The 22,038-nt window shown below is 33.5% G+C and overlaps 1 protein-coding gene across 1 annotated transcript; it reads right to left on the bottom strand.

Moving 5' to 3' along the window:
* Window positions 1–15,749: 15,749 nt before the first annotated feature.
* Window positions 15,750–18,122, bottom strand: LOC136226030 (uncharacterized protein At4g26485-like). The gene is made up of 3 exons (XM_066014300.1): window positions 17,783–18,122; window positions 17,499–17,697; window positions 15,750–16,213 (listed from the first exon to the last, which is right to left on the bottom strand). The coding sequence occupies exons 1-3, from the start codon at window positions 18,000–18,002 to the stop codon at window positions 15,931–15,933; spliced, it is 702 nt and encodes a 233-aa protein (XP_065870372.1). The 5' UTR covers window positions 18,003–18,122; the 3' UTR covers window positions 15,750–15,930.
* Window positions 18,123–22,038: the final 3,916 nt, after the last annotated feature.

Genomic DNA, 22,038 nt, shown 5'->3' with positions numbered 1-22,038 from the left:
TAATGATGAATGATTTTGCAAGTGAATTTAAATAGGTAATGTCCATATAGAATAAGTTAGACAATTCTAGCCTCTCCTTTCCATTAATTTTACTTTTTCTCAAATTAATACCACACACATATATATCTTGTAAATTGATAGAAATTTTTACATAGTTTCTTTTCCAATTAATATTAATTTTCAATCTTTTAGAATTGTTTTTACCCTTTTAATAAAAAAAAATCAACTAATATATGCTACTTATTAGTAATAACAAACAACAACAAATAGAAATACGTAAAACAAACGGGTCTAAATAACATGAAATTTTGTAAATTTGAACTGATTGTATTATTATTATTGATTTGTAGTCAATGGAAACTTAATTATTGACAGAACTAGTAATTTTAATTACCGATAAAGTTTCAAATCTCAAATTTCATTTCATTAAAAAAAAATCTGGACAATATATTAAAATTTTATTAAGTTTTTGTGTACTTGGACATTTGATAATCATCTGTTAATACTCCATACTCTCAAGGAAGGGGAAGTGCCATCTAAAGCTCCAATGACTCATGTTAACTTTTGGGTTCAAGTCTATGATCACACACCAGGTCTATTCTTGGAGACGATTGCACAGGCTTTGGGGAACTTTATCAAGTCGTTTGTAGCATATGATCCTAAGAACAAATGGACCCATGAGCAGTGCTTGTTACAGACTAGGGTCTACATTGATAGCCATAAACCACTACAAAGGGAAAAGAAAGTCTGACGAGCACGGGGCGAGTGGTCAACATGTGTGTTCCGATATAAAAAGCTTCATATCTTCTGCTTTATTTGTTGTTTTATTGAACACCGTGATAGACATTGTGACGTTTACTTCTAGAGTAAAGAAGAGGAGATTGTTCGACTATGAGATGTTTCCCTCGAGGCACTCGTTCGACGTCCGAATCTTCTAAGGGGAACGATGGCTCAAGGAGGATGACGAACTGGTATCCAATAGTATAACTGCATCATCGGGTCTAATAAGTGATCACCTAGTGGCTACTCAGCAGGGTATGTCACCTTAGCATAACATGCTCCATCTAGCCCGAAACTTTGGTTTCAGCATCTTGAGCAAGGGAGGTCAATAAGCATTTTAGACGGTATTCAACAGCCAGTAGTTGGGTTGGAGGTTTCAAAAAAGCGCAAGAGAAGGTGAGGGAATGGCACGAATGTGAATCTTCGACCTGAGGACACTGTCTAGGATATGGTTATTCATACTATGGAGTTGAGTCAACTCCTCCTTCGAGCAGTACTAGTAAGTTAGTGAGGGCACATGATCAGGAACAGATTCACCTAAACGTCTAGACAGGGACAGAGTCGATAAGAACCTCTCTCGCAGGCCAACCAGTTTGCCCTAAATTATGAAAATCTTCAGTTGGAACTGCCAAGGCATGGGCAATGTCAGAGCAGTTCCTATTCTATATGAGCTCGTCTGAGCTTATAAGCTCGATGTTGTGTTCCTGTATGAAACATTAGCGTGCCATCCGCGTATTGAATTCTTACGTAATAAGATTGGATTTGAAGGATGCTATTCTATTGAGTGTATTGGTCGAAGCGATGGTGTGTGTGTGTTTTGGAAGAAGGCAAATGACTACTCCTTGCTTTCCTTTTTCCTCCAATCATATTGACCTATCTGTCAATGATACAGTTGTTGGATGTTGGTGCCTCACGAGATTTTATGGGTTCCCAGAGAGAGCTAGACGAAAGGTTTCTTGGAGTATTTTAAGAAACCTGAGTGCTGCATCTCCTCTCCCGTGGGTAATTTTGGGGGATTTCCACGACTTTCTTAGTCACAAAGATAAGAAAGGTCTTATAGAACATCCGGAATGGTTCTATCGGGGCTTTAGGGAAACATTAGCTGTATGTGGCCTTAATGACATGCCTTTAATGGGTTACCTGCACACTTAGATCCGACATCGGGGAAAACCTAATGAGGTTCCAGAGAAGCTGGACCGTTGCTTGTGCACCGATGAGTGGCAAATGCATTTTCAGAATAGTTGCAGTTTCAATACTGTAGCTCCAACTTCGGATCATTCTCCGATTGTACTACAAATGGAAGAAATTATCCCCACTTTTATTCCCAGATATTTCAAATTTGAGCAAAAATAGATCAGGGAGTCGGATCTTAGGGAAGTCGTGACTATGGCTTGGGTGGAGAGCGATCAGTCTAAGGTTGAAGTTGGCTTGGGTCAGTGGGGCAGACACATGAATGTAGACTTCCGTTAAAACATCACCCAACTACAGGTACGATTGGAGCGATATATTGAGGAGAAGTTTAGATGAAGTTGATATAGTTGCGTATAAGGATACACAAATGGAACTGGTTAGTCTTTTACTACAAAAGGATGACCATTGACGATAGAGGTCAAAATTTCTATGGCTTCAAGAAAGGGACATGAATACCTGATTCTACCATTCATTTGCAAATGGAAGACGGAAGCAAAATTGCATCAGTTGACTATAGAACTCAGCAGGGGATTAGGTGTCTGATACGGTCGGAATTGCTAAGATATCGCAGACATACTTTTCTTTGATTTTCTCTGATAGTCATAGTGACTAGCGAGTGGTGGTGGACTGTCTTCAGGCCCGAGTCTCCATCAGTGATAATGAACAACTGCTGATGCCTTTTACCAAAGAAGATTTTTGAAAGGCATTATTTGAAATGCATTCGAATAAGGCACCAAGCCCATGCGGTTTTAACCCGAGGTTCTACCAATATTTTTGGGACCTGTTGTGTGATGATATTTTCAATGTCGGGTCGACATGGATCGAATAATGTATTTTCCATCTGGTTTAAATATATACTATTATTACCTTAATTCTGAAGTCTGAAAACCCATATGATATGACAGAACTCTGTCCAATTGCATTGTGTAATGTTTTGTTTAAGATTATCTCTAAAGTATTAGCCAACCAGTTAAAAGTTCTTGTTACCTTCTATCATCTTTAAAAACCAGTCTGCATTTATTAAAGGTCGGCCTATCCATGATAATGTCTTGATTGCATTTGAATTGATTCATAGTCTCAACAGTAATGTTGCCAAGAAAAAAAAGGAAATGTTGCGCTGAAAGTGGATATGAGCAAGGCCTATGATAGGGTTGATTGGAATTGTCTAAGGGAGTTGATTCTATGGTTGGGTTTTACAGATAAGTGGGTCAGTCTAATAATGCTATATGTTTTCTCTGTTTAATATATGATTAAAGTCAATGACCAGTTAGTGGACCAGTTGTCCCTAAATGAGGCATGAGATATGGGGATCCCTTATCCCTATATCTCTTTTCGTATGTGTGGAGGGATTGTCTATTTTGTTATCTGATTCGAAAAATTGGGGTTTATTGCATGGGTGTCGGGTAAGCACGGGCACTCCGTTTATGTCCCATCTATTGTTTGCAGATGATGCGTTTCTTTTTTGTCAGGCTAGCATGGTAGAAGTTCAAGTTGTCAAGGAGTTACTCCATACATATGAATAACCATCTTGACAAGCTATTAACTTTGCCAAATCGAGTATCATGTTCAATAGGAATGTTGCATCATAATTGAAGCATGGGATTTCTAGCATTTTGGGTGTGTCTAATCCTATTAACACGGGTATATATCTTGGGCTTCCTTCATTGGTGGATAGAATGAAGAAGGCTATTTTTGCTCATTTTAGGGATTGGCCATGACAGTAACTTCAACGATAGCATGGGAAAGGAATATCCAAAGTGGGTAAAGCTACACTCATTCGAGTTGCAGTCAGGCTATTCCTATCTATTTTATGATTGTCTTCATACTTCCTATTTCCACGGCTGATGAACTCCAGAAAATGTTGAATTCATTTATGGTGGGGTAATAAGAAATCTGGAGAGAAGGGACTAAATTGGATATCTTGGGACAGATTGTGTGCTAAGTTATTCGGGGGACTCAGTTTCAGAAATTTCACAGCCTTCAATCTTGCTATATTGGGAAAACAAGGGTGGCTTCTCTCTATCGATCCCACTTCGCTTATCAGTAAAATTTACAAAGCTAAATATCATCCAAGAGGGGATTTTTTTGGGATCCTAATTGGGGCATTCACCCAATTTTATATGGCAAATTATTTGGAGTTCTCAACTGATCATTAGAGAAGGTATCATATGGAAAATGGGAGATGGTCACTCGATAAATGTGTGGAAGGATAGATGGCTAAGGGATGAGTTTAACTGTTATATACAGACTCCGATGATTGAGGGTTTGAAGCAGTTGAAAATCTGCGATTTGTTTATACCAAACTCGTGTGAATATGACAGTGAACTGCTGGAAGAAGTGTTTGAAGATAAGGATATTCGTGAAATGAACAAACTACTTGCTCGATTTATGGATACTACGGATTGGATAATATGGCAGGCTCATCCGTCAAGGAGATACTCCATCAAGAGTGTTTATTGGTGTGTGGTGTCACTTGAAGGGGGAGAGAGGTATCATATAACTAGAGCCTAGAATAAGTTATGGTATGTGGAGGTGCCGCATAAGGTTCGCTCTTTCGGGTGGCAACTGGCTCGGAATTGTTTGCCAACAATGGTGAAACCGAAGAAATTTGGTCTTTTGCGACGCACAAAATTTGTCAGGATAACATGATTTTTCGTCACTATACACAATGTGACAAAAATTTATCGTCACAATGATTGTCACGGCAGGAGCGTGGTATTATGTATATATGACGAATTTTACTTTTTGTCATAAGTGATTTACTTTTATATAATGAAGAATAACATATGTCACTATAATGTTTTGTTTTAGTGACGCTTATTTTGTCACTATTATTATAAATATTGTGTCATTTAAAACTTTATTTCGTCATTAATAGTAAACGTTTATATGACGTCAAATTTTTTTTTGTCATTCAAACATATAGTTAAGGTGACGAATACAAATATAAGATTGGAGTTATAACGTTTTAGTGATGTTGTAACTGAGATAATTTTTGTCACTTAAGATTAAATTTTGTCATGAAATGTAAATATTTTATTGACAAATTTTTTAATTCATCATTATAAAATAGAGTTAAAGTGACGAATATGTCTATGTGACTAAAATTGTAGAATTTTAATGCCATTATAATTGTCAATTATTATTGTCATTTAACATTTAATTCGTCACGGAGGAGTATTAAATTGTGACAATTATATTGTTATAGATGAAAGAGATAGGTGTTGGCCCAATAATTAGTAAGTTTCATCTGAAACATTAAGTTTCCATATATAAGTAAAACCTAATTTATTTGTCAAGATTCATATTTGAATCGTATAAGCCAAAATTTTCTAGATTTAATTAGTGGAATAAATAAGAAAATTTGTGTACAACACGATACTCCAAATATTAATTAACAGAAAAATAGTGGTAGCAAATGCGAGCAAGTTGAAGTCATCTTAAATCATTGTACCGTTGCTCGTAGAAAAATGACATCTTTTAATGTTGTTCATTTCTCTAAATTCTGTCTTCACTGAAAACAAAAAAGTTAAGAAAAATGACAAATAAATCTATCAACAGCTTCTTCATCTCTATTCGGAAATAAACCAAATGGCACAATGAAATCTCCCATCAGGTCTGATGCTCGATGATGCCAGGTTTGCTGGGTCTGGTTTGTAGTGGTACCAAATGTCTTCCAGTGATAAATTTATACCATTTTTGGGGAGCATGGATGTTTTATCGGATCAAAAGTACATTTTCACCAAGGCGATTTTGGGGAAATCTCCTAAAGCTAGGATGATTTAATTGCAGTCGACACTGAACAAAAATGAGAGAAGAAAATAGAACAACAAGATAGTGTTGCAACAATTCACAACCCTATTAATGGAGCTATCTTCAAATTCCGTTTCAATTCACGATCGCATGACTTCCGCTTTCATAGCATATTTCCTAACCATCTATGTCCGCTTTCATAGTGAGAGAAAATTGAGATGTTTAACTGTTACTCAAACACATCTATATTATTTCAAGTTGCCATGTCCTTAGCTAATTGGTCCTAAATTTTTTATAAAAAAAATTCTTCATTTTCAATTTTTAGTTTTGCTTAAGTTATTATCTTTTAGATATTTTTGGGCATGCCTTGGCTTTTAATTCTTTCTCACAGTGCAGTTTCTTTGTTTTATCTTATTAAGCAATTAATTTACGATTCCATATGGTCCTTTTTTTTTTAATTTTGTTAAGGTCATAAAATGTCAATATATAATTAACTAGTTAATTATTTTTAATTATTTATTTATATAAAATTTTAGACCCTAAAATATAAACCATGGATCTAAAATATAAACTCTACAATTTAAATATATGTTATGATATTAAATTAATATGTCATAAAATTTTCTCTGGCATGAAGCTTGCTAAGGATCTAGGGGTGAAAAAGATTCTTGTTGAATCCGATAACCAGGAAACGGTTAAAATGATTTCTGAGGGCAATGCTATTTGCCGAAATAATCTGAACATCATTAAAAGCATTATAAGGATCGGTTCTTCCTTTGAGTTTATTAAGTTTGCTCATATCTTTAGGGAGAAAAACCGCGTTGCGGATCGTCTGGCGATGGAAGGGCACTCTAGGTTGTTGGGTCTTTCTACCTTTTCTTCTCCTCCGGTCTTCATCTCTTCTTTGATTTTGGAGGATATGGTGGGGGTCAGTTTCCCTAGGCTGATCACGGGTTGAGCGTTTGTTGTGTTTTTGCTTTTATTTTCCTTTCCTACCAAAAAAAAAAAAATTATTGGTTCGACGCACGAATATTATGTCAGGTGGATAGTAATTATTATCCTTCATACAAAACTCTGTCTATGAACAAACATATAATATATAAATTAGTTTAACCTTATTTAAAAAATATAATTAATTAGTATAATCATTGTTAAAAAAATTAAACAAATTATTTCAAATATTGAATGTCATAATTATATTCAAAACGAAAATTTTCAAAAATTAAAGTTTTTTAAAATATTATTAACTCTTCGAATTTTTTATTTTGAGGTTGTGAACGATCGTTTTGAAGCGTTGAGTGGCTACGGATGTTAAAACGTATTAAGTTCAGTGGCCACAATGTTAAAGTGGATAAAATTTAGTAGCCATAGGTGTAATTTACCCAATTATTTTATGACAAGTAAGAATTATCATACAAAATATTATATGCTATCAATTAGCTTTATGTTATGACTAGATTGTAAAAAATATATTTAAATAGATAACAATATAAATATATGGTTACAATAAGATAATAATAAATGACAATATATATTTTGTCACATATTTTTCAATTATTTTATGATGTATTACAATTGTTATTAATATATTATATTTCACGATGAAAAAATTAACCGTCATCTGTTAAAAATATTTCGTAATAAATTATATTTTTTTTCTCCAATTTGAAATTACTAAAATTTCTCTATAAATATTATAGTGACGACCGTTCATACATCGTGATAATAATATCAAAATATATGACGATATTTAAAAAATATCACAAAAGATAGTAGGACATGACGAAATCTAATTTGTTACTGTTTGTTTGAATTAAATTATCACGAAAAAAAATGTGTCGCAAAAAGTATTTATTACCATGACGATAACTTTGTCACCATTTATCATTATTTCGTAAGGAAAAAGCTTATCCTCTAAATTCATTTTCTTAAATTTTAGTCAGTCTTAAAAATTGTCATGAAAAAATTAAAAACGGTGACAAAATGTAGAATTTGTCATGGTTAAATGATTATTGGTGACGAAATTATATTCGTAGAAAATAAAATCATCATAAAAGGTCATATTTTTTGTAGTGTAAATTGATGTTGTGTGACTTGTAACGGACTGTGGGAGGCTACATGTCATGTTTTCATCGAATGCGAGAGTGCAACTCGGGTTCGACAGAGTACGGGAATGTTGGGTCTGGTAATCAACAAGACTGGTAATGCTTCAAATATTGCATTGTGGTTCTGTCAAATTGTGGAATCTTCATCTACTCATTTTATTGGTTGATTTGATGCACTTATGGAGCATATGACGAGCTAGGAATGAGCGATTGTGGAATTACGCGATTACTACACGGATCAGATCTCATTCATTGCACTAAATACTCTCTATGAGTGGGACCGCACTAAACAATTGCGAGGGATACATGCTGCTGCTTCAGAGGCGAGACGAACTGCTATTCTTAATTGCCCAATCTGGCATGCTCCGACTACAGGGCTCATTTCTTGTTGCACGAATGTTGCACTGTTTGCTGAGAAAGGCTGTGTGGGACTGTGCGCTGTGGTTCGTGACTCATGTGGAAGGTTCGTTTTCGGTCAATCAGATAAATTGCACTGTTGTCCATTGGTGAAGGAGTGCGAAGCTGAGGTGTTGTTGCGTGCAATGGTATGGCTGCATAATCAAAATGTCTTGGGGTTTGTTTTCGAATCAGATGCCAAACAAGTCGTGGAGCAATTAACTTCGCTTCATTGGATGAGTCAAAATTTGGAGACTTAATCACTCGGTGCGGAGCAATGTTAGTAACAAATGACTCTTACTTAGTCAAATGGATTCAACGACAAGCTAATAGAGTGGCTCATGCAATAGCCCAGTCGTCTTGTTCAATACTTGTCCTTTATTCTTTAATTCTTTACCGTGTTTTATTTCACCTACTATGTTACATTCTTGTCAAGTAAGAGCTCATTAATTCATCTTATTGATTAAAAAAAATTAAGATTTTAAAAGGTTTTTGTGTACTAAATTTTTTTAGAATTATATACTTTATCAGTCAAAGGATTTAAAAATTAAAATACATATATCTTAAATAATAGTTCCAATTTCTAATTCTAAAGAAACACAAAATATTTTTGTTTATTACAAATAATGTGTAAATTTAATGAGACAAAGGAAGTGATGGAAGTCCTAGGATTCAGAGCAAGAATTTAATATTTAGAAGGTTGCTTCTAACACTTTGTGTGATAAAATGAAACTAAAATGACAAATGGTCTGTCTGTCTTTTAATTAATTAAATAAGTACTTATTTTGTTTGAGATTATAGAAGGTTGCTTTTTGTGGAGAATATTGGTTAGGTGTTATGTTGGGAAAATCGATTGACAAATGGAGGTGAGTTTATGAGTAAGTAGCTTCCAATTTGTCCTTGTCCTTCAACTTATAATATTAATTTAATTATTTTCCAATTTCTTGTACATGAAACTTTATTAGTTTAAGTGATAATAACAAAAGCTAAACTCCAATTAAGTTTTTATGCCAATGCCTTAATTTGTTTTTTTTAAGTACAATATTGCACTCAAGAGAACAATAAGATATTGTTCATGCAAATACAAATCTAATTCACCCTAAAGCCAAAGCGATGAGGAAACTTCCTAGTTAAATCTCGATAAATGAATGTTCGATAAAATAATAACCTCGTTTATATAATAAATTCTTGTGGTCCCGACTTGAACCAATAGACTAAAGTAATAACCTCGCTAAATGCATTAAGTAATAAAAATATTTAAATCATGAAGGGTCCAATGAAAACATATATATATATATATACCAAAACCTTTCAATCGATCAACTAGAAGTCATTTCTTCTGAAAAAAAAACGCATCTATAGTTGATTGTTTTTTCTTTCCAACTAAACCAAAATGAACATTAACTTTTTGTAGTGCAAACACAACTTCTGGTATATTTTGCTCTTGTTGTAGCAAGTAGTTGTTTAAGGTGACCGTTGCTTGAAAGACCTCTTTTAACGATACATTTGCGACAACACAACTATCATCTGGTTCTGGATCATTTCAATCGTCATTGATTTTTCTTACCACATACAATGTATGCATTTTACAATGAAAAATTATCTATAAAATAATAAATATTGATTTATCGATAAATGAATAATTTATTCATTTATCGATAAATAAATAATCTCGCTTAATGAATATTTTTTTCCGGTCCCAAAGATATGCATTTATCGAGATTTTACTGTAATTATATTAATGTTTTTAATACATATAGGTAAAAATGTATATTTGAGGCTTGTAATGTTTATATATCACTTAAGTTAAAAAAACTCTTTAACAATAATCCGTGGGGTACAATTCTCAATATAACATCTATTATCTTTAAATATCTCCAATAGATTGTTTGATTAAAATATAATATTTTATTAAGTTAATCATTCACATCACTCTTGGTAATTTTTGTTTAAAAATGCTTCAATGGTAAACAATTTTAAAAATTGACACAATGACCTCATAAATCATTACTTTATATATAATTTATTTTAATTATAAATATTGTCAACCAATGTTGGAATGAAAGATGACATCATAAAAAATGTGCACCAATATAATCAAGCAAATCACTTTTTCTTTTTATTAAAAAAAGTTTGATAACCTTAGAGCATCTCTAATGGAGGGTGGTCAAAAGAGTGACATTGTGTTTGACAACTTTTAAAGAGTGTCTATTATTGAGTGATAATGGATGCCAAGAAAGTCCAAAAGATTGCCAATTTTTGGCAACCTTATTTCAAGATTGTCAATTTTTGGCAACCTTGTTTCAAGGTTGCCAAACTTTTTTTAATATAAAAAAAGTGATTTACTTGAATACTATTGATGCACCTTTTTTATTTTTATTGGTAGATATTGGTACACATTTTTTATGACTCTCTCTTTCATTTCACTATTGGTTGACAATATTTATAATTACAATAAATTATATATTAAATAATGATTTGTAGAGTCATTGCATCAACTTTTAAAGTTGCTTACTAATAAAGCATTTTTAAACAAAAGTTATCAAAAGTGATGCGAATTATTAAATTAATAAAATATTATATTTTATTATGATGTGTTAAGTTTTGACATTCTTTGAAGCAACTTGTATTGAAGATGCTCAGCAAAATTGCCAAAAAGTGGCAATTTTGTTTGGCACTCACCATCACTCTAATAGTAGACAATATTTGAAAGTTGTCAAACCCAATGTCATAGCATCCCTAATGGTGGTAACAACTATTTGTTGCCACCTAGGATAAAATACAAAGAAAAGTGACATACCATTAGAAGGCATAAGTTAATAGATTACTACTTTAAATTAAGTGGGGTGGAAAAGAAATGAATTGGAGTTAAAAAGAAATTTAAATTAACAAAACTGGACCAAATATGATATTATCCCTAAAAAGCAACCTATCTTCTTTATATAATTGCATGCGCCAGACTCACAATTTCTGTTGTGTGTGGTACACGCGTCAGACGCTGTAGTCTGGCGCATGCGTGCTTTCCACACCCTTTACTTTTGTCTTTTTTAAGTTTTTTTCATTGTCAGATAAAGTTTGTAACTTAATAAGATAACAAACTAATTTAAGTTGTATCCCCCCTAATGGTTGGTTGTAAACAATTTTACAAAGTTACAACCAAAAAGCTCCCACTAGGAATGCTCTTAGTAACTTCAAATATCAAGGTAACGATAATTCTAAAGCTTTAATATAGATGTTCATTTAAGGCAATATGACCAGAGGTGAGGCGTAGTAACCAGAGGTGGGGACTATAGGACAAACACTAAGGTAACGCTCCGGAACCTAGCCAGTGCATCGTGCCGGTCCGCTGAAGCAGAGTCAGCCTTCCCTTTACACTTACCCACTTGACCCTATGAGCGGACAATTCCGAAGAAATGGTAAGATATGGGTAAGAGTTCTCGCGGATCTCCCTATTACCGGGAAACCTACAGAAGTCAGAATGGGAAGAGGAAAAGGAAATCCAACATTGTAACAGATACACCGAATAAGATAAAAAACATCAATTGTCAACCTCAAGGAATTTTAACCGTCACCATTAACGAATGTCAAACATCACCCTCCAAGAATTATCAGCCGTTTCCTTGAGGTTTTAATCTCCATCCCAGAGCTCGCTATGCTTTTAACTATCAATATTTTCTTAATAAATTTTACTACTTAGTTCAGGCTACAACAAATCCCTAATCAGATTTTTATTATTATTGATGACGTCCTTAATCTTTTAAAATGATACATTAAGTTATTGATCAATTACTTTTAAATACATTAAGCCATTGATCTTTTAAATGGACAAAATAGACTCAATTTAATAAATGGGCTTACAACAAATATCTAATATTGTGACGAAAATTCGTCTGACAAAATAATTTTTGTCACAATTAATGTACTTATTGTGACAAAAAAATAATTAGTAAAAAATGTGAAAATTCCAAACAAAATTTTGACAAAATAATGTTTCATCCAAATATTTATCACAATAAAGCACCAGTCAATCAATATTATGACAAAAAAAATTGTCACACATTTTTGTCATAAATACATAAGGTTGTGACAAAAATTCATACGTAAAAATAATTTTTTTTTATTACAACTAATGTATTTATTGTTATCAAATAATAATTAGTAAGAAAATGTAAAAAAACCAAAAGAAATCGTGAGAAAAAAAAATTTTGTTGAAATTTTTTTTCACAAGAAAGTAGAACTTAATACGTATTATGATAAAAACAAATTGTCACGTCATTTTTGTCATAAATATATAAAGATGTAACGAAACATTGATACGATAAAATAACTGTTTTCGCAATTAATGTACTTATTATGACAAAATTACAATTAGTAAAAAAATGAAAAACAAAACCAAATTATGACAGTAATATTTATCAAATTAGACTAATCTATTGTTTCGTAAATCAATTTACAAATTTTCATATTTATTTAGGGATTAGAATGTGTCAGAGATTAATATAAGATATACGATTAAGCCTTAATCATCTTGAGCTTTTAGTTCAAACGGTTCCATGACATGGTATTAGAGTTGCTTGGACCAAACGGTGTTGGACCTGTGTTGTACACGTTGTAAGCCCAATGGGCATTTGCATGTGGAGATGTGTCAGAGATTAATATAAGATATACGATTTAGCGGGTTGGGCCTGTGTTGTACAAGCTGCAAGCCCAATGGGCATTTGCATATGGGGTGTGTGTATGTAACATTTTTCTTACTACATTATGTAGTCACAATAAATCATATTTCACGGTTATTTAAATTTTGTCATAATAGCTAGATTAATGACAAATTATAGTTGTAACAATATTTAAAAACTAATTATGAGGTAATATAATTTTGTCACTAAAAACTTATTAAGACGGGCTTATTGTGACTAGGATGGTGACAAAACAGTTTGTAACAAGAAGTTTCTTATGACAAAAATATAACTTATTTTGACAAATTAAATTGTCGCAACAAGCTTGAATTCTTGTAGTGTTAATGTATTAAAAAATAAATGATCATTGACTTAATGTCTCAATCTAAAAGATTAGGAGTTTAATATGTTGAAAAAAAAAACAAAAGGAAATTTATATAGAAATTCACATTTGAAAAACTATCTAACATTATATCAAACGATAATTTTGAATTATACCAAATTAATAAAATCATTATTTTGAAAATATTTTAAGGGTTAGAATTTATAAATTATGGTCTAGGATATATCGTTTTGGATTTGAAGTTTATAATTTTTAAATTAGAGTGTAAAACATGGTAAAGTCTATGCTTACTTTGTTTTTAACAAAGTAAGCCTTACTTTATGTGTTTTCACCATTGGATTAATTTTCTAATCCATCATCCAATGGTGAAAACACACCAAGTAATGGTACTTTGTCAAAAACAAAGTAACCATAGAAGGCACTGTAAACCATACTTTATTTGTTATATATAAAAATAATAATAATAATATATTAAAAATTAAATTTGATAATAAGGTTCAACTATAATTTTATAGCTATTAATGATATTTATGTAGAAAACCCAATAATAAATAATCAGTGATCTAATATCTCAATTTAAAAGATTAGAAGCTCAATTTAAACCATACATATGTATATCGAAACCCTAATACAATAGGTACAATGATAATTACAATAATATGTTATATTATCCTCCTACTCGTTGAGCATAGGAGGATCAAATGCTCAAGTTGGAATACAAAATTTTGAAGCGATCGGTTTGGAGAAGATATCGTCTAGTTGGTTCAAAGCGTTGATGTATTTGATGACAAGTAGGCTTTTAGATATATAAAAAAAAAGGAAATTTACATAGACATTCACTTTTAAAAAACTATTTACAATTATGTCAAGTTATAATTTTGAATTATATCAAATTAATAAAATCATTATTTTTAATATATTTTAAGAATTAGAGTTTATAAATAGAGGCATCTAAAATATATTAGAATATATTATCTAGGATTTAGGATTTATGAATTTAAGTTTAGAATTTTTAAATTGGAAATAAAAGTTTATTTGTTACCTATGATATATTCAAAATTAAGTTGATAATATGATTTATTTATAATTTTAAATTTAATTATAATATTCATATAAGAAGCCCAAAAAAAGATCTACCTTAAGGAGGCCTTTATTACCACGTGACATGTTTATTCCACTGTAACTCTGATAATTTTGGTTAACGAATGGTTAAGAGTTATTAATAACAAGATTCCATTGATTGTGTTAGCTTTGGCCATATCTATAGAGAACAAAATCGGATTGCGGACCGTCTCGCTATTGAAGGTCATTCAAGGATGTTGGACCTCTCAACCTTTTCTTCTCCTTTGATGTTCATTTCATCCCTGATATTGGATGATTTAGTTAGAGTCAGCTTTCCTAGGCTGATCCCAGGTTAGGCGGCTTTGTTTTATTTTTTCTTTCCTTTTCTACCCAAAAAGAATAACAAGATTCCATTAAGAATATTTAAGCAAAATCTAATATTTTTATGGTATAATTATCTGTATTGATATATGCGTTTCTGTTTATTTGAAATATGAAAATTGGAGTGTTTCTGTATTGGTTTTCATTTACAATAAACAAAATTTTGGTGTTCAAAAGATGAAAATGGTCTCTTTGTTTCTGTTTGCTTGGTGACATACTTATAGTATTTTAACAATTAAGAGTTGGAATTATAGAGTTAAAGTATGATAACTATGTCCCATATCATTATTTATGAGATAAATAATTAAGACAACAAATTTTCTTCCTTCTAATTAATATACATATATCTATAGAGATCCCTTCATACTGGGGTCAGGAATTATGGTGGCCCATGGCATCTAGATCTCATTTTCCCTCTCTCTTCTGTGGGCTTGGGTCAATAACTTAAGAGAGTAACAAAAAGGGTTAGATTATCAAATTTAATTATATCATTATTTTTCGTATATAACAAATAAAATATGCTTTTACACTCTAATTTAAAAATTCTAAACTCCAATTCATAAATTCTAAACCCTAAATAATATACTCTAGATTCTTAATTTATAAACACCAATTCTTAAAATATATTAAAAGTAATAATTTCATTAGTTTGACATAATTGAAAATTAAGACTTGATATAATTGTAGATAGTTTTTCAAGTGTGAATTTATATGTAAATTTCTCTAACAATAATCCATTTCATAACCGGCTTAGAAAAGGAGAAGAGATTTAATTTGGGAAATTATACAAAAAATTCATCTTTTAAAAACTATTTATAACTGTATGTCAAGTCATAATTTTAGATAATTTCAAACTAATAAATTTACTATTTTAAGAACTAGAGTTTATATATTAGGATCTAAAATATATTGTTTAGGGTTTAGAATTTATGAATTGGAATGTGAAAATTTTCAATTGGGATATAAAATCATATTTTATTTGTTATATATAGCAAATAATGACGTATTTAGAATTAAGTTTGATAATCTAATTTAGTGATAATTTTATAGTTAGGTATGATATTGATGGAGAATGCCCATTTACTTTCATAACAGATAGAATAGAAGGCCAGGCCCAGAGAAGGATATAAGATGCCTAAACATTCAAATTTAGGCTTCAATCTTATCATCTAACATTGGATTTGGAAGAACAAAGGCAACAAACATCTCTAAATCATTTACATTTTACCAATTATACATGATATTAGGAGGAATTGAGCTTGAATTTGTAAGTAGTGCAATAACCAAGGGTGAAGGAAGCATCAGAAAGGGTTCCATGAGCTCTTTTGTTATCATAGCCTGGATAATCATTTTTTGAAAAAGGTATACTCATATGCATAACCAGACCTATCTTGTTTGCTTTCTTAACTAAATCCCATTTCTGATAAGTATCTCCTTCTTTGTGTGTTACATGAATCTCACCATTCTTCTCCTCCAACAGCACTTTTGCATTCCGAAGAAACCCCTTTACCAGTCTCTTGTTTAACCTGCTTTATCCCAACACAAAAACGCTACAAATTCATCAACACAAAATCCAATATTTGTACTTTTAAATGTATATGTTGCACAACACAAGGAAAGGAATCATCTTTCCATGTTCCTAACAAGTGAACATTTGACTTCTACTCGTACAATTTATCATTTTAATAAATTTGGCCTCTTACCTATTGGACTTCCTAGTCATAGACTCTTGGGAAACGGGTAGAAAAACGAGACTGAAGTGACGATATCGATTGTGACTTTGATATGGAGATGGAGTTTTAACTAGGACGAATGGACTAACTATGGATAGGATGTCAAAAATAGACCTATTGTATATCACCCTTGAATTTGAATTAGGAAGGGAAACTTTTTTTTACATGTTTGAAATATAAAAAGGGCAATCTACTGATATATGCAATTTTTGATTTCAATAGATAAATTCATAGGAAATGACAAATAAGACCATTTGTGCTTACTTCAAGATTCTTCAAGAGTTTCAAGACCTAGAAGTAGAAGTGCGTGATAAATGCCACCAAAGCACCATACTACATAGGAGATTTATCATTTTGACTCATTTATTACTTTAATTCTGGCACATTTGACCCTCCTTTTTACTTCAAACTTTTGCAAAATTTGCTACTTGATCAACAGTTTAAAACCACATGCACCATTGTAACAGTTTGATCACGCACAATGATTGTATCCATCTATGTTCCACAGAAACGGATATAGAACAAACCGGACACTGGAAATGTTATAGGAAACAGAAATGTGTTGAAAAAACGTGTCAATATTAAAAATATAGAGACATATTTATAAATATTTGAAGTATAATAACAAAAAAAATGGTATTTATACTCTACAGATGATTACAATAGTGAGCAAAAGATAGGAATAATTAGATTTTGTGGAATAGAGGAAGTTTCAATTAGCTAGAATCAGTCTTAATTGGAATTGGATTCTTTTTGCCAGTGGAAACATTTTCCTAAGCCAGAAACGAATATGAAAAGCCTAAAGCGCTAGTGAAAAGGAGTTTCCGTGCAACATATCCATCTATGATTTCAAGCATACATATCAAAACCACAAATTGTGCAGAGCAGAATGGCCAGATTAAAGCCTTTTGCCTTATCTTTCAGGCCACAAATTGTGCATCTAACATTCTACTCTAATCTATGGATTCCTTGTTTTTGTGAATTTGTAGCTATTTGGCTTAGAAGAATCATGTAAAAGTAAATTATGTTTGTTTAAACAGAAGAAAAGCAAAAGAAATGGTATAGAAGAAAACGTAACTGGATTTGGCAATAGCTATCTTCACGGTAGAGGAAACCAACATGAGGGAAATTGTACACAATTCGATCAAACCTTTGTGTTCTCAAGAAGAAATGTTGGCTCATCTGCTTCGCATCCACTCCAAAGAGAACCAAGCATCCTCTTTCTTCCAATTCCCTCACATTTGCTACTCCATTACTGTACTTCTTCTCTATCTTCTCTGCCCAAAAATTAAAAACCCTTACAATCAGAAAAAACACTTTTGACTAGAGACGAAATCGAGAAAGAGTCAAAGAGTAACTAACCTTGGCTGTCGATAGTAGTGGCGACCATGTTGCACGCAGAACCAAAAGCTCTGGCTAAGCAAAGAGAGAAGGAGAAATCTCCATCTCCGACGAATAATATCCTGTGCTTTGAGGAATAGTGACTTATCGTCTTTTCCGGTACTTCATCGTCGTCATCTGTATCCTCATCTGATTCTGATTGTGACCCTGGTTTTTCACATTCTTCAGTTGTCTTCTCCATTTCGTAGATTTAGCGATAATTCCGATCAAACTTATCGATCTGACACACGAAGACTGTTGGGGAAAATAACCAACTAACAAGGGTCTTACTAGATTCCTTTTCATGCGCCCATCAAATAAAAAGTAGGGTCCGGTCAACCTTTAATTGATCAAGTTAGCCCTTGTTTGGGAGAAGGTTGATGGGAGTAGAACGGAAGTAATGGAAGGTTAAGTATTAAACAGTGTTTTGAAAACCGGACCGGACCGGTCGGTCGAACCGGTCGAACCGCAAACCAGTCAAGTGTCTGGTCCGGTTTTAGTTATACAGGTTCAACTATATTAAACCGCATCAAACCGGGGTTGAACCGCGAACCGGTGTTGAACCAGTGAACCGGATTGACCCTGGTTTTTTCCATTTTTTGGAAAAAAAATATTGAATTAAGGAAAAATTTAAAAATTAGGTAGAGAACAACCTCTTTAATAATTGGTGTTAATTAATTTAATTTTAATCTTAATATTGTGTTAAACTATGAGTTTGATTTTAGATGTGTGAATTTTTAATTAATGTGTTAAATTAAGGATTGGTTCCCGATGTGTTAATTTTTATATTATATGTATGATTTTTAATTTTTAATTAATATGTAACTTAAGAATTGTTTATTATATGTATGAAATTTTTAATTTTATGTTCAATGAAACATCATTTTATTTTTTATATATATATTTATTTATTTTTTTATCCGGTTGAACCATTCCGGTTGAACCGGTTGAACCTATTGAACCTTGAACCAGTTATCTCACCGGTTCAACGTCCGGTCCGGTTTTCAAAACATTGGTATTAAGTTAACCTTATTTTGGAGTTATTTTTTGAAAGTAAATGGAGGTTAACGGGGTTAAATCTTTACTTCCTCTAACCTCCAAATTGGGGGTTAATGGGAGTAACGTAAAGTTTTTTAAAATTTCTTGTCTCTGCAATGTAAATTTAACCTTCCTTCCCCTCCATATTTAAACTTCCAAACAAGGTTAAACATTTAACCTCATTTACATCCTATAAACTCCCAAACAATGTTAACTTTTAACTTTCCATTCCATCACTTCCCTTCCATTTCCATTACCTCCTTTAACTCTCACCTCCGTTAACCTCCAAACTCCCAAACAAAGGCTTAATCCTATTGGCGGCACAGTATTATATAGGAAGTAGAAGAACTGTTGTGAAGGGATTCTAGATAGGAAGTCTTATAGGAGAAGGATTGTATTATTCTAGGTTGTGTGTAACCTATAAATATTGATACTCATGTGAACAACAGGGACAACAGATATTACAGAGAGAACAAATTATCATGGTATCAGAGAAGGTTTAAACACTCAACGAGAGTTCGGTGAGTACCGATTTAAATCCACAATATTTTTCGTTTACTTTTTGGTGACATGGCCGACGGTAAGGAGGAGAAAACCGGAGGCGGCGGGAAGAAGATAGATCAATTCTTCCTGGGTTCAAACGATAATCCAGGAAACGTAATAACGTCGGTCCAATTGAAGGGAGATAACTACGACGAATGGGCGCGGTCTATACAAACATCGTTAAAGGCAAAGAAAAATTTTGGCTTTGTAGAGGGAACAATCCTTAAGCCGACCGAAGCGGACAGATTGGAAGATTGGTACGCCGTACAATCTATGCTCGTGTCTTGGCTCCTTAACACGATAGATCCGAAGGTTCGTTAGACTCTCTCGTATTACAGTGAAGTGCAAACTTTATGGAAGCACTTGAAGAATCGATTCTGTGTGGTGAATGGAACAAAAATTTGCCAATTGAAGTCCTGTTTGGGAGAATGTAGACAGGGTAAGAATGAAGACGTCGCCATGTACTTTGGGAGATTTTCCAAAATTTGGGATGATTTGGTGACCTATGTGAAGGTACCGGTGTGCAAGTGTGATGGATGTACGTGCGATATAAGCAGTCAAGTGGCGAGTATGAGGGAAGAAGATATGCAACACCACTTTCTGCTTGGTCTTGACTCGACTCTGTATGGAACTGTTCGATCCAATTTGTTATCGATGGATCCGCTCCCGGGAATTGATAAAGCTTATGCACGCGTGATACAGGAGGAACGACTAATTAAAGGCGAAACCTCTATCAATAAAACTGAACATGAGAATGTTATGGCTTTCAGGGTGCAATCTGATGCTAGGGGCAAAACTAAAATCACTGACAATTCGAGCAAATTTTGTTATCACTGTAACCGTGAAGGGCATGACGAGAGTGGCTGTTTTCAATTGGTCGGTTTCCCGGAATGGTGGGGTGATCGTCCAAGGGGCGGACGTGGTCCGGGTCGTGGTGGATTTAATGGAGGGAGAGGAGGCAACCGAGGTGGAGGTTCAGGAAACCGTGGAAGAGGCGGAGGAAGTGGGCAGGTACGTGCACATAAGGCGACGGCTACGAATGTCAATCCGCACCATAATAGCGCCCTGCAAGGAGGATCGGAGGCAGCAGGTCTTGCAGGAATTACACCCGTACAATGGCAGCAGCTGTTGGAAGTGCTTAATGCTTCTAAATCTTCGGATTTTTTGAATGGTAAGGCTGATGAGTTTGAGTGGATAATTGATACAGGGGCAACGCACCATATGACGGGAAATTTTGATTGTTTGACAAATGTGGAGAAAATAAATAAATGCCCAATCGGCTTGCCAAACGGTGAATCCGCAGAGGCAACGCAAGAAGGAATGGTGACATTACCCGGAGGATTATGCTTGAATAATGTTCTTTTTGTGCCTAAGTTGAATTGTAGTTTAATTTCTGTACATCAATTGGTAAAGGAATCTCAGAGCATATTACAATTAACAAGTGATTTTTGTGTTATACAGGACCGCAGGACGAGGAGGGTGATTGGAATCAGTGAACAAAGGGATGGACTCTATTTTTTCCGTGGGATGTCTGAAGTGAAGATTCTGACTGTGAATGGAGAGGATTTGTTTGAACTGTGGCACAAAAGGCTTGGACATCCGTCAGAGGAGGTAGTGAAATTAGTACCTGCAGTGAGAGGTGCGAGAAGGATATTAAATAAGGCATGTGATGTGTGTTTTGATGCGAAACAGCCTAGGAGTAGTTTTTCTGTTAGTAATAATAAAGCTAGTGACATTTTTGAATTGATACATTGTGATTTATGGGGTCCATATCGTACTCGTTCTTCTTGTGGGGCCTCATCTTTTTTAACTATAGTGGACGATTTCTCTAGAGCTGTATGGGTTTACTTATTATCAAATAAAACTGAAGTGGGCAATTGTTTTTTGAATTTTGCTGCTTTGATTGATCGTCAATTCGGAAAGAAAATATGTAGGGTACGCAGTGATAATGGCACTGAATTTAATTGCTTGGATGATTATTTTCTTCAGAATGGTATTGTGTTTGAAACTTCTTGTGTGGGAACACCACAGCAGAATGGACGAGTGGAGAGGAAACACCGCCATATACTAAATGTGGCACGTGCCTTACGGTTTGAAGGTAACTTACCGAAATTCTTTTGGGGTGAATGTGTATTGGCAGCTTGTCATTTAATTAATCGTACTCCGTCTCTTTTGTTAAATAAAAAGACTCCCTATGAAATGTTATTTGGGAAGAAACCGTCATACGAGATGTTGCGCATATTTGGTTGCTTGTGTTATGCACACAATCAACGAACATGTGGAGATAAATTTGACCGAAGAAGTAGAAAATGTATTTTTGTGGGATATCCCTTTGGGAAGAAAGGATGGAGATTATATGATTTGGAGACTAAAGAGTTTTTTGTTTCAAGGGATGTTAAATTTTTTGAGGCACAATTTCCGTTTGTTGAAGTCACATTTCCGAACAATGGAGCCCCACCGGTATTTAATGGTATACTTGATGAGGTTATAGAAGAAGTACAGCCTGAACAGTATGCTTCAGCACGTACAGAAAATGTGACTGACATCGGGGAGGAGGCTATGCAGGTGAATTTTGAGGCTGGTGTGTTGAATGATAATACGGTCGAGTCGAGTTCGCCGATGAATGAGGAGACAATGGACCAGCTGGCTATTTCAAT

Source organism: Euphorbia lathyris, chromosome 4, assembly GCF_963576675.1.
Source record: "Euphorbia lathyris chromosome 4, ddEupLath1.1, whole genome shotgun sequence".
NCBI classification, from domain to species: Eukaryota; Viridiplantae; Streptophyta; class Magnoliopsida; order Malpighiales; family Euphorbiaceae; genus Euphorbia; species Euphorbia lathyris.
The sequence above is the reverse complement of the archived record's forward strand: the minus strand, read 5'-3'. Positions and strand labels throughout refer to the sequence as shown.

Excerpts from the sequence above, each read along its gene's own strand:
- LOC136226030 (XM_066014300.1), bottom strand. The coding sequence starts at position 18,002 with ATGGAGAAGACAACTGAAGAATGTGAAAAACCAGGGTCACAATCAGAA. Across the intron at positions 17,698-17,782 it reads CACTACTATCGACAGCCAAG|AGAAGATAGAGAAGAAGTAC; the intron begins GTTAGTTACTCT and ends ATTTTTGGGCAG. Across the intron at positions 16,214-17,498 it reads GATAGCTATTGCCAAATCCA|GTTAAACAAGAGACTGGTAA; the intron begins GTTACGTTTTCT and ends GGGATAAAGCAG.